Source organism: Chiloscyllium plagiosum, unplaced genomic scaffold (assembly GCF_037043375.1).
Source record: "Chiloscyllium plagiosum isolate Xiang-an unplaced genomic scaffold, Cpla_swu_hap1 HiC_scaffold_19, whole genome shotgun sequence".
NCBI classification, from domain to species: domain Eukaryota; kingdom Metazoa; phylum Chordata; class Chondrichthyes; order Orectolobiformes; family Hemiscylliidae; genus Chiloscyllium; species Chiloscyllium plagiosum.
Window position 1 is genome coordinate 55,724,446 of NW_028270157.1, and position 14,272 is coordinate 55,738,717.

A 14,272-nucleotide genomic window follows, 5' to 3' on the forward strand; every position below is an offset into this window, starting at 1 on the left:
GAGTCTCCAATCCTCCTGCTCACCAGCTACAAGCTGATATTTGTTCCATATTCACAGTTGATTGCTAAACTGCTTGGCTAAATTTGCAGAATCAGCACACTGGCATTTACATTTAACAACATATTTTGCCCTGATTTGTTTACAGCCAGCCAAGAGTGCACTACCACAACACATCATTGGAATGCACTGGCTGCTTATCCTTATCCTCCTGTGATGCTTCATTCAGAAGAAGTCAAGTAGAACTATAATGGCCAGGCCTACTCCATTCTGAGCGAGACAAGACAGAGCCAAGCTGTGGTGTGATGTTGGATAAATGTGGAAAGAGTCTGAGGTATGGCACAATACTTGAGGAAGGGAACGATTATCAGAGGATAACAGATGATAGAAACCATTTGTCCTGTTGCTGAACAACTGTGGATGTGCATTCCTGGATATCAATTTCAGAACTCAAGAAGCTAAAAGCACTTTACCGTGTCTTGGAGCAAATAAAGTTGCTGGCATAGGCCCTCAATATACCGGAATTAATTATTCTCAAAACGGTCACATACTATCAGGATCAGGGGAGTATTAAAATGATGAAGACCTCTGACTGTGAGTGGGTGAACCTTGAAATAAAGTCTATAATCCGTGTGATTTTCTGACATGCACTCATGGGAGCAAGTTTCCTCACTATTGCAGGCTTAAATTTTGGAGCCAATTTTAATTTGCTGAAATGGAGTACTGGCCTTAGACTAAACACCCATTAACCGGACAACTGTGAACTTTACATGAGACTACTGCTGGGCAGCTGAGACAATTGTTTTGTTTCAGACTGTGACCTATTCCAATCTGAAAATTGGATTATGACTGCAGGTTTAAGACAGAACTAGCTTTGATCATGCAGGGTGCCCTCTCTGACCGGTTTCACTGGTGTTTAGCCATATAATCATTTTTGTGGCGACAGAAGAACCTTCTTTGAGCCCCACAGAAGTAGCATGGGCACTGCCTCTTCTCTACCTTGCTGCCAACACAGTAGCACTGGGCTGTTTTGAAACCGATGATTTAGGTTGGAAGGTCCTTTTGGTGCTTGCAACTTGCTGGTTCAATTTAAACGAGTCTGTGGTCTCCAAACAGACTCTTGCAGCCAAAAGTGAAAGGCTGCTTTTGGCTCTCAGCCCCAACTAATTTATCCATCCATAGGAATTAAGCAAATGCTTGATTTCAAGACTTTCAATCGTGTTTCAATTCAAATACAGTATTGCAGTACCTTATTCATAAAAGATAAGCACAAATTCCTCAGATTACTTACAGTGAATGATAGAATTGAGGAGAAGAAAGTTCCTTCATCATATCTTGACAACTTGGATAGTACACCTTCCAGTACGAACACAAACTTGGGGGAGAGTGGGAGAAGAAAATGTTGTAACCATGTGAGGAGCTATAACACAGATTCTTGAAACACATAAGGAAACTACGCCACCACATAGGATATGAACACATTACAACAAATCTACTATTTTAACCAGTTACCCTATAAATAATACAGGCCATTCTGTGTTAACGGGCGTTTCATCAGTGCGGATTGGCTATAATGTGATTGACAAATTGTGGATACTGTTTGGATAACATGAACCTTCTACTGAACAGGTACAGTCATTTTCTGTTAGTCATCTTCCACAGCGCGATTTCCTATAGAGCTAGATCGCAGTTTGACACAACTGTCGCGTTATAGCAGAATGACCTGTACACAAGGATAAGCTGTGGAAAATGATCTTACACTGTTTGAAACTTAGCATTAAGTTATATTACCTGTTCAGGAGAGATAGATCTCCTCCCTCATTTTCCTCACCACGTGCACTGCATATATGGGGTTACAGAGTCATACAGCATGGAAACACGCCCTTTGGTCCAACTTGTCCATGCTGACCAAGTTTCCAAACTAAACTAATCCCACTTGCTTGTGTTTGGCTCACGTCCCTGTAAACATTTCCTATTCATGTACCTTTCCAAGTATATTTTAAATGTTGTAACTGAACCTGCACATACCAATTCCTCTGGCAGTTCACTGCACATACAAACCACCTTGTGAGAGAAAAAATTGCCTCTTTTAAACCTTTCTTCTCACACCCTGGTGGGCCTTTTTGGTAAAGGCATCATGCTGGCAGTAAACAAGAAGTAGCCCTTATCTGGCCAACTGAGTGGCTCAAATGGCCTCTTGACAAGTGCCTAAGCCATTGATGTCCTTACAATTGGAAATCTGACATGGTGACAGGAAGCTGTCAGGCTCCCCTCTCGACCTCTACTCTTGCCACTCTGCTTGTCCTCTCATCTTGTTGGAAAATTCAGCCTGATTACTCTAGTTCTCTCTTAGCTGATCTCCCATCCTCCACTCTCTGTAAGTTTCAACTCACCCAAAACCCAGCTTCTTGTGTTCTTTTCCTCACTAGATCCTGAATGTCAATCACTCCAAATCAACAATTCAAAGGTATTACTTTTGTCCTTCTCGAAAATCAATTGTCTTACCTCACTCCCACTTTGCCCATGTTACAACACCCACCACACCTTCAATCTCTCTGCTGTACCAACCTGTTCCTTTGTTAATCCTTGGCATCCTTTGGCCATATCATTGATTGACCTGGCTTTAAGCATCCAGATCTAATTATGTAGAATACCCTTTCTTAACCTTTCCATCACTTGCAACTCTTCCAATACCAACTTTAAAATCCACTACTCACCTCCAGCTACCTAAACACTAACTCCCATGGCTGGGCACCCATCTTTTTCCTTTGGTCTCCCGTGAAACTTTAAACACATTTTTCAGTGCTAAAGGCACTATAAGCAGACAAAGTGTGTACTGACTTTTGTTTTGTGTGGTTTGTGGGGAATTTCATTTGTGCAGCACCTCAGCAGCCTACTTCTCTTTTCATGTTCTCGCCCAGGCATGTTTTATAAAATTAGCAAAGAGGTGTTGAAGTGTTTTGACCTCTAACATTCTAAACACCAAAATTAAACTTTTTCTCCAGATTGCAGGGCACTCAATGAAAGATGTAATCAATGCAGGACAGATTACTGACTGGATGCAGTCTTGTATCTCTCAACCGAGGGTAATCGGTCCTAAGATGGTCAAGCTGAACCCAGTTTATATAAGCCATCTTTGTACAGATGTATAACAAATTTCCCTTTAATTATAACAAAATTGATTCAAATGGGCTATAAACATTACAAGAATGGTAACTGCTGCAGTTTCCAATGCCAGCATTCTGAGAGGAAGATATTCCTAGGTGATAAAGGCTTGTGGGTTATTATGGTGACGCGCTGCTGCTCATGAATGGAGACTCAGCACTGCTGTAAGAAATGTCTACTTGGAGTAGAAAGGAAGATGATCATAACAGGCACCATGACATTTGATACTGAGCACATAGTTTCGGATATTTTCACTGACTGCCTCAGGCGCACAAAAAAAGAATCAGCACACATTTTGACTTATCATAATTGAATGATTGCAAGTGCCAAAGACTGATGTTGCCTTTCTGCAGCCAATGATTGATGCCGAGTAAACACTGCATTCTTTTTTTAGAATCTACAGTGAATGAAGAAACAATCTCTAGATTTGTATAATTCATGGCATGTGATATGCATATAAAAATGAAAAAGAGAAATGCTCCCAGTTTATTGTAAAGCACCAATCAAGCAGTGATTTAAGTGTTTTGAAGACTGCCATAGGCCCACAATGAACTCCAATATGTTCAGTTTTAATTCATGAGGTGACTTGACATCACCTTGCCTTGAAGCAGTGTCGGGAGCAAGGAGAACCTTGTAGCACCATCACATCCATTAAGCAGCGCATCTCCTCAGCAAATCATTTCTTACCTTTGAAACCAGAAGGGAAATCATTTCTTTGAAGGTTCCTTCAATCAAATCATCGATCTTTGAGTGATACTGCTGCTGCAATTTGAAAAAGAGAACAAAGTTACAAATTGACAGAGAAAAGAAGAAGCGATTTTGAAAACAATGCCTTGTTCTACCTCAAGCACAAATAAAAGCTATAATTGGGGGATTTCAAATGGAAAACCTTGAGCCCAATCTCCCCACCCAATGCTGTTTTACATTCAGTGCTGGAAAGCTTCCCATGTACTCTGTCGCGTTAAGCAGCTAATAGATCTATTATCTGAGTGAATTGAGTTGCAGACCTCATTCAGGCACAGGAATGTGAAGGATACTTTTTTGTCGGCTTCTTTGCAATTAGGACAACCATGTGCTTTTTCTGAAGACCCGCCCAGTTGGATGAATGAAAGGCTAGGAGAAGATTCAATTAATGCAACATTTTATGTCTGACAACTCTCTTAAGTCATTTAAGCTGCTCTGTGGAAAAAAAAGAGAGACACTGATTGTTAGCTGCACAAGGGGCTCTGCATTCGCACAGCAAGCAGCAGTTCACTTTGGTTCACAGAATTCTTGCTGACAATAAAGTTAACTTAAGATGAAATTAAATTTTTTTTCTGTCAACAAAGCAGGAAGGTTAGTAATAAATTAACCGGTGATACAGAGCCGAACAAAACATTCTCCAAGAACCATGCCATTCCCTTTTTTTTGTGAACTGCTAGACTTTAAATTGTTACGATTAATAAAATATCTAACGTGTTCCCACCTTTCATTAATAACAGACAATATTGTCTCCATACGTTTGACTGTCATTTGTAGGGAGTTTTAATTACAAGGACTAACCTGTCAATTCAAGGACTATTGAGTATGAAACCTTAAATATGACTGAAACTAATTAATTCAAATTGAAACAATGCCAGTCAGCAGTATAAAAGAACCAGCCTTTCATTTCTATTTTCTGCAGTGTTTTCCTGTAATGGATTACTTCATCTCAGTTTAACTACAGAGCTTTCCACAGGATTCGGGCTCACTACTGGAACTAACATAAAGGCTATTCCTAAAACAAGGGAGAAGTTATCCCATTTGTAGTCCGAGTATGTTGGTGAGTGTGTCTCATGGTGTCCATCACTCATGGCGCAGAACTGATTTTCTCTCATTATCTTCTGCTCTTCACCTCTTGAGTGAGTTTCTTAGGCAATCATGTGGCTAGAAAGATAGAACTGCTTGCTACTGCAGATACCTCAGATATCAGAGATCCTTCAAATGCGACATTGAGGACTACAGTCCCAGTGCAGCACTTTAATATGGACCACATGAAGACTAGTGTGCAGGGTTTGTGATAGAACCTGGTCAGCAGACATCATTCCACACTTCCAAGCACCTTGAGAGAATACAGAACCACTGATGATTCCATACATTTCTGCAAAGTTAAATTCAGTACCTTTTCAAAGGAGGGCTTAGCCATTCAAGGCTGGGAGATATACAATGGGTGGTTCACATGTCTACTCTCCTTCACAGCATTATAGTCTGTTGAGAAAAACTGCCTCTCAAATGGTACAACACTGTCCTAGAGGACGGGATGGGACCATTTGCCACAGCAGATTCGCCGTCGACGATTAGCCACAGCCCTTTGACCACCGAGGACGCTTAGCCACCGCCCATTGGGCGCTGAAGACGATTCACCACCGCAAATAAGTTGTATATTTTGAATATTTTTGGTAGCGTTTATTTGTTTTAATAACCATTTATTTTTGTTAATAGACTTTGTTTATTTAACAACGTTTAAAATGTTAGAGAACAAGCATATCTAAACTATATAAAATTGCCGTTATATTGGTTAAGATAGTGTTTGTGTTATTTCAGTAACAAATTATTTTCGTTACAGGAGAGTTTTTTGTAAGCTTGTTTTTTTTCCATTTCTTCAAAATGGAAACAAAAATTATTAGTAAACGAGGAAATAAGAAGTTTTACCACGATGGTTTTATATATGTTTTTGATAAATTATCCAAGAGCGATTCAAGTATTAAGTTTTGGCGATGTGAACAAAGAAAATAATTCGACGAAAAAGGAATGATAGGAGACGCAGACGATAGAATTTTAAAAAATTGTTCTTGAATACGGTGAAAGAGATTGCTTGGAATATAACTATCATATGAACTAAAATTTCATTGTTTAATACTAATGTGAGATTTTACTGCCATTATAAAGATTTTTAAAATATAATTCATTTTTCTGTTAAAGTTTATAACTCATTTTTATATATAAACCAATAAAATGATATTTATTTCACCTCTCTTTTTATCAATATGTAGTATAAATAAAGGAGAATGAGAAGTATGAAAGAACAGGCGGGAGGGAAAACAATCAGTACATATATATATGTTTCTGGTGGTGAATAGTCTCCAGAGGTCAAACGACCCCAGTGGAGAAACGTTGGTGGAGAACTGGCAGTGGCTAATCATCGGCGGCGAATCTGCTGTGGCGAATCGTCACCAACCCCCTAGAGGATGCTCAAGCTTTTCAGGGTAATATAGCAGTCTATGCAACTATGAAACATTAAAGAGTGATAATGAAAGGGTCCAAAGGAGATTCCTCAGGATTCCTCTCAACCTGATGCCTGTCATGAGAGACATCATTATACAACGCTTAGATATGATTTCCTTACAGATGCCGTAACAGCAACCTAATCTTAGTGCACTGACATCATATGGGGCTATCTCAGTGACTTTTTATCGTGATCATGTTGGACGTGTCATTGAATGTTAACTGTACATGCACTGAAGTGGAATCATTTGAAGCTACCAATGTAAAATAGCATGGAAACATGACATTTACTCAGTAACATCAAAGAGTCAAGGATTGCAAAAACAAAGTCCCACATATCCCTTGCACTACACAAGGACCGCTTGCCAAATTGCCAACAGAATCTGAGATAATTAAATAAAGTTCAAACTCAGCTCAGTCATCCTGGAAATTGGTTTCAATTGGTTTATCTCTGGGTCTGAAAATATGTTGCTGGAAAAGCGCAGCAGGTCAGGCAGCATCCAAGGAGCAGGAGAATCGATGTTTCGGGCATGAGCCCTTCTTCAGTGTCTGTCATGCTTTCTTGCATGGTCCCCTTGGTCAATGCCCTCATCATCAGTCCCCATCTTCATCCTCAGAAGATTTCTGTTCATTCCCATATTTAATTATCTGCAGCCAGGATGTCATCCCCTTTGCTGGTTTTGGTTAGAAAGGACACAGCATGCTGCCATGATACAGGGCATCTTTGCTGAGCTATACCGCAAGGCCCCATTGATGCAGTCCAAGCACTTGTCTTCAGTTCTACTATGGCTCTGGTGGAAGCGTGAAAGGTTTTGTATCTTCATTCTGCAACTGTCCAAGAGTTTCTAAAAGTGTCATGCGCCATGTTTGACTGCATAAATTTCCCCACAGTAATTTCTGCATGAGCTGAGGACATTGGTTGGAGGCAAGGAACATGTCAGTCCTCCAGTATACAAAACCCATGGCAGCTCTCAAGAGACCGAGAGCAAAGGTCCAGAACTTGGTATTGATTGCCCCATATAATTTGAGCTCTTTTGTTGAGAAACTCTGTATGTTACTGGTAGGGTGCTCTCAAAGAAAGGAGAGTGCAGTTGATAGTGCCCTGAACCTGGGGGAAGAGAGTGATGGTGGAGAATGCCCAAGATGCTGTACTCTTTTCAGCACGGGCGTAGGGTATAAGCAGGTGGGATCGAGAGAAAAATTGCATTATTAAATCCCGCTTGCATTTATGGACTGGACACTGGAAGATAACACACAGTTGCTGCTTAAAACAAACTGCTGGCATTAACACAAATTCCAGAGCAGCCATGACTTTTATGGTCACTAGGATGGGATTGCCACTCGTCTTTCTGAGTGCAAATCTTCCCGCAGATTTCAAACTTCAGCATTGATAGGAGGAGAAACCCTTAAATCAGCATCTTTCAGAGAGATGAAGAAAATGACAGTGAGACCTGTAGGTTCTCATCATTCTCCTCCATCTCTTCAGTGGATCTTCACCTGCTGCTTCTCCCTGTGGAGGTGGCGTAGCCACCACTGGAGCCACTATTCTTGTAGCATTTACAAGGCAGAGCTGGGATTGCTGTTCCTTTCTCTGTTGTCTTTGGAGTTTAGACCAAAGAGAAAACGACCCAAGTGACAGTGTTCTCTGTGTCACCTCCTTGGGCAGGTCAATGCTGTAGCATGTCAGAAAGATGACATTTTTATTAAACAAATTCCTGAGCCTTTACATTTATGACCGTGAAGCTTTCCAAGGAGGTCACTGTCATGCTTCCAGAAGAATCACAGAGATATATTACTGCACTCAATTGCATGGTGAACAATCAAATTGTCATGCTTTGGGAGTAGAATTCTGTCAGTAAACCACCAAGATAACCAGCCAGTCAGCACTCCACTCTCATCCCCCCAACTAAACTACAGATTGCCTTTTGTAACCCCAAACCATGTACCTTCATACTTACACCACAGTCAGAGACTCTGGCAGGGTTATCATCCTGAAAAGTGTTTGTCAAATGGGAATACCAGATTCAGCTTTTCACTGCCTTATTCTCATTACATTTGCTTAGCTGACATAACAAGGAGACAGTTAGTGTGCATGATCTAATGGTCTTGATTGCTTGAGGCCACTATTCTTCATTCTTGGACAATGAATGACCTGCCGATGAAGTGTCAACTGATGCTGACATTACTAAGTCAGCGGAGGCTCAATAGTGCAATTGCTTTTAGCAGGGCCCCTCAAACCAACAAAAACACAGTAACATATTTCATCCATTTTGCACCATATTTGAAATAGTTGTGCAGTTGATTTTCAATGCAACATCATAAGGTTCCAGCTTTGAGTCAGAGTGAGTGACTTTCAGGCTCTGCCTATGTTGTAGGAGTTCTCCCATTCTTAACGTTCTCTACTGTCTTGGCTCCAATGAACGTTTAGTCTCCCCCATTTTAGTTGAGCGGCTTGACATAACTATCAATGTCCCCACTTTACCTCCAGAGCCCATTGCTTTGGAAATTCCTTTATCCTTGTTGGGCCCTCTTGATGTTGAAGCCAGAGTTATTGTGACCTGTCTGAACCTTTCCTATTCACTCAGACATCCCACTGTGACAATTATAACCAGCCTATTTCACAGAGACCATTCCCTCGAGACACCAAGCACAATGAAGCTTGTTCCCAGATTCAAGTTGCCTGGTTTTTCCAGGACTCCAGGGACAGCCCATGATAAACTCTCCGATCATTAGTGAGCAAATCCTCAGGACTGACTGTGGGCCACTACCCACACTGACTTGGCAGGACAGTCAGAAATGTGACAGTGCACCTGCTGGGCTACTGTCTCTACAGTTCTCCTGGTATTGACTTATATGCTGCAAGGACACATTTAAGTGCCTGACTGACCATGAACAAACCAGCAACCTGGAATTGGATGAGCCTCTTCACTGACTGTGACCAAACCCACTGGCTGCCTGTAGTCCCTCTTCACTAGACTAAGGACTGATCTTTCAAACATTGCCTTTTGCTTGAAACACAAGCAGTGTGTTTGCCATGTAAATTGCTGGCACTTGCTGCAGTTCTGAAGATGACGTGGCATCATGTCCATTCCTGTCTGACCGACAGACTGTTCAGCACTCCCTATTGTCTCATGCTGCATACCTTTCCCTCTGTGCTAAAAAGCAATGCAAACCAGAGAGTCAGGCAGCTTGTGACTGAGCATTAAAGACCATGTGTGCTAAGAAAGCAATATGGGGCTGGTAGGTAAGCACTATTGTGAGACGGCGTTAAGAAAGCAAGTACAGAGATATAGAAAGCATGTGTCCATGTCGGTGCAAAAGCATCCTTTGTAGATGCACTGGATAGACGTTTGTTTCCACACACAAAGCAGCTTGGAAAAAGCATGCAATTCATAGATGTCCCTGAGCTCCTAAGAAAGTTGAAGGGCCTGGTGTCTAAGTTGTTCCAAAAGCAGGCATGATGATATGGTGATGTTGGTCATTTGCTAATGCCAACTTGCATAGAAGAGGGGTCAAGGAGGATGGTAACCATGGAGAATGCAGAGACATTGGAAGAAGCAGTTGTATTCAGCAAGTTGCAGTCACCAGCAGCTCTGACATACAGGTCAGGAATTTGCACCGCCTCATTTCTCATGGAGGATGGGGGGAATTGGAAATGATAATAAATAAGGCAAGTTGGGGTTGTAAGGAGATGCAAATGCATAAGCATAAAGCATTCTCCACTTAGTGGCGTGATTCAGAAAACACTATTTAAGGCTCAAGGGAAAAATCAAGAAACCTTTTCTTGAGTTGACAATCTGATCCCAATATTTTTCTACCTTTCTCGCCATTACACATGTTACACAGGGAGGGGAAATTTCTATCGAAAAGTGAAAACACAACAGATTGCATGTTGGTATTGAATTTATACAGATCAAAATTTAAACATCCTTCTGCAAAATTTTATCTTGCAAGACCTTCTTCTAAATGTAACTTTTCATTAATAATAGTTTAAAGTCAACATTCCACATTGCTTATTGGCGCGAACTTTGTTAATTTTCATATTTTTTCTGCCACAGAAGGAGTTGGTATAGAAGAATAAAGTGGCGTCTCCATTGTTACTTGCGCCAGATGATGTAGAAGCCAAACACACAATAAGGATAAGGCCAATTGTTGACTCCTACTTAAATCACAATTGAATGTAGTTGACTCAGCATAGACAGCTCCTTTAGAACAGCGAAGGGCAGAATCAGGGAATTCAAACTGTCTTTTCCCTAAGAAAACTACAGACTTAAATCCAGCCCAAACTGATGGGGTGATCACTTACTCTTCCTTGGTTGTTGTAAGGCACCAAAATGAACTGTGGAAATCTCATTGCCTCATCGTGGGTGAGAGCTTAGAGAAAATTATCCAGCTTACTGCCACCAATGGGAATATTCATGTCGATATAATACCAGAACTATTCTGAGTTTGAGATTAAGGTGTCATGTTGAACTAGACACACAAAGATTTGATTCCTAGTTCCTATGTGAGGCATTTAACCTTGCAATGATTGACATCAACACCAGGCGAAGAAGAAAGCCATCAGACTAAAATAAATTCTACATTGTGGCATTTCAAAATTATAAACACCGTTAACATATTTATTAGAACAATTTAAAAATGCCTCTAATAGTTTTAATTTGTTCAATGACAAGTTCTGCACAACAGCTCAGAGAGAAAAACTGAAAAGTTCACAATAACATGATCATACTGAAATTGCTCGTCGAGAAAGGAAGGGGCCTCTTGGTGATGGGGCTGGGCAGAACTGCAAAAGAAAATGAGACGTCTGTATAACATAGATTCACAGAGCTACTGTGCACAAGGTGCAGACTTGTAAGGCCAACAATTATTTTCAGTGCAACTTCTGCCAGATACTGGATAAAGGAAACAATTCCTTCACTTTTATAAGATGAGAAATTAAAAAAGAATGTTGTATACTGTTGAATTTCTACTGTTACTTTTCTTGCATGTTTGACTACCAATACACATGTTTAAAAAAGTTAACAAATCAGGTTCAAACATTAAGACCAACTGCTTTGTCCTCAGTTCTAATAATGTCTTTGGCATTTGGTATGAGTGGAAGCCAGCTAATAGATTGCTTGCTTGTCAATTTCCAAATTGTGCAATTTGAAGTCACTAAAATTTGTTCCTGCACATGATTGGATATCACACTGAGCATCTCTCTTTATTAAAGCCAGAGCTTAATAACAAGACGGCACACAAAATAATCAAAAGCAACACTTACCCATTGCTTACTAAACTGGAACCGGAGATGGGGAACATAAATGAAGAAAAGAAGGCAGAACACAGGAAGAAGCAAAAGGACAATGATGAACATTTAGCCAAAATTCATGTCAATCTGTAAATCATGAGGGTATGACTTAAGACTGAAAATAAACTAATCTTAAATAATAATGACAAAAGCCAACTAAATGAAAGAACGAGACAAAATACATTTATTCTGATACAATGAAGATAGAAGCAAAAGAAACAGATCATGTTTAAATCTCACACTGGGGAGACAATCAATCACTCCTCCATAATGAACACCCCAAGAACACTAAAGATAATGGACATAATCTAGTGAGACCAGCAAAGGATGAATGGAGGTGGGATCGGAAGCGAAAAGTCAACATCTGCTCAATAGGCTGCCACATTCCTGTGGTGAGTGATGGAATCAGTCGCTGTCTGACAGTGTACCAATTGTAAAAAAAGTAGGATTGTAGGGATGGTGCGCTAGGGTCCTCCTAGCAGTTTCCTGTTGAGTGCTGATCCTGGCAGTTCAGTTAAGCCACTAGGAGCACAGTAGAATTAGATTCACACCTCAATAGATGTTCCCAATAGGATCAGTCTCACCCACAGCACAAATTAATCCAGAGGAAGGTGTTCACTCTGCACAAGGGGACCACCCAGCGTTAGTTTTGATTTTGATGCTCATCTCGGAGGTCACCCTGATGCTGAGGTACTGACACACTCTCCCTGTTATCTGTGCACCTCTCCTAAAAGGTGCCTTTAAACTTACAAAGCTCTAAGTCCTTTGACTGTTCCTCCAGGAACCTGCCCACCCTTCTTGATTGGACAGGGCTCTGAATTGGAAACTCTCAATTGGCCTTTTGAAAAATATCTCACATGTGGGTGGGACAATCTCAGACAATCGGGAACAGGGACTAAAATGTCCCCGATGGAAGTAAATTTTCAAAGATGACAATACACCCAATAAAGCGTACTACTTTTTCAAATTTGAAAAGGAGGCCATAAACTACATTGCTTGGGGAAAGTAAAACATACTCTTTTGTAATTTCCCTGGACTCTCACTCCTACTTGAAAGTTATTCACGCAGCATGGCTGAGAATTGGAAATCATGTATGAGGTGATTAGGACCGAATACAATCCTGTTAAGCTCAATTCCTAACTGCAAGAAAACCAGAAGCTGACCCTAACCAATCAATCCCTATGTTTTGTTGCAATAATGGAAGAAAGCACTCATTCATACAAATAATTCATTTACTAAATACTGCAAAACATTTTCTAATGTGTTCAGCTTATTAACACGGTTAAATAGCATTCTAAGTACATTTGAAACCACATTCACTTTGTCGATTGAATGGTAATAGTGAGATAATACATGAAATAATATATTGTATTTTTTCTAATTTTATTTCATTTCAATTTGTTGCTTGACAATTGTACAACACATTCAGAAAAAAGGTAAAGACAGAAAAATAGTTAAATTTTTTTCTTTAATTTCATTGTGAGATGGAATGGATAGTTTCAAAGTTCATATTTTCTGAGGTAGATCTTAACTGAAAAGGGACACTGCAAAGGCCTTGCAGTTTCTATGGAAACAAAGAATGGCCACCAAATATCTGGGAAGACTGAACATGAATAAAAGTCTATAAAAAGGACAATGAGCTATCTGAACTCAATTAGTTGCTTCATGGTACAGTACAGAAACCTGAAGAAAGTGAGGTCCAGATACAGAATCTGAAAATAGGAAAGCATACTGTTGCTGCAGATGGTTCAGGTTCTTGAACACAACATCAGAGCCGTCTGATCCACAACATTAGACTCTTGTAAATAGAGTTGAAAAGGCTCTGCAGATATGGACCATCTTTTGTGAAGACCATGTCTATGGAGTGTGGATTGGTTGTGCTCTTTTGTTAGATGGGGATCAGGTTAAATTCTAGAAGAGGAGCAACTTAAGTTCTTTGTGAGACAGGCAGAACTTTGAGGGACATCATGAGAGAGATGTAATGCTGACTGGGCTGCTGAGCTAATTCTTAAGATATGCCTTAGTTGTATTTGTCATCTAATGTTTAATTTTTAATTTATTGTTTATAATTGACAGTAATTTGTCTGTTGATTCATGTTTGACTTACATTGATTTTGAATTAGAGTGTTTCGGAATTTACCCAACATTTGATTTTGCATTTGTTTTGTTTGACTTTTGCACATTAAAACTTCTTTTGTTTTAAACCATTGAAACTTGTGGCTTCATTTTTTTCCACGAAATAACTGGGATTTCAGATTTATCCTGATATGTTACCAATCTCCACCAAGATCATAATGATAGCAGATGCAAACATTTTTGACTGTACAACTTCAAATTATCCTTGATCTTTCTTTCGCTGTGTACTGAATGATTTCTATTGTGGGATCACACCAAAGCCAGCTTCTTATTTTCAGTTCCTATTTAAAGTGGTCTAAATGATAAGGTCCTGATTTCATATAAAGCAATGAACCCAGACAGGTATTTCTATGGAAAGTTCACTGTCAGGAAACAAACTCACAACGCGAGGTGTTGTTCATTCCTAAGAGACAACTGTTTGGGGCTTTATGGTGGGAG

The 14,272-nt window shown here is 40.1% G+C and overlaps 1 protein-coding gene across 13 annotated transcripts in view; it reads right to left on the minus strand.

Annotated features, from left to right (window-relative positions):
* Positions 1 to 14,272, minus strand: part of cadps2 (Ca++-dependent secretion activator 2) — a 718,900-nt gene that overhangs the window by 80,459 nt on the left and 624,169 nt on the right. For 8 of the 13 annotated variants that reach the window (XM_087997417.1, XM_087997409.1, XM_087997412.1 and 5 more), the window contains 3 exons: positions 11,672 to 11,686; positions 3,850 to 3,924; positions 1,289 to 1,372 (listed from right to left, as the gene is read on the minus strand). In XM_087997417.1, coding sequence (XP_087853543.1) covers positions 1,289 to 1,372; positions 3,850 to 3,924; positions 11,672 to 11,686 — 174 coding nt within the window. The remainder of the gene's footprint in view (positions 1 to 1,288; positions 1,373 to 3,849; positions 3,925 to 11,671; positions 11,687 to 14,272) is intronic. The other 5 variants (XM_087997411.1, XM_087997419.1, XM_087997414.1 and 2 more) reach the window with 1 other exon arrangement.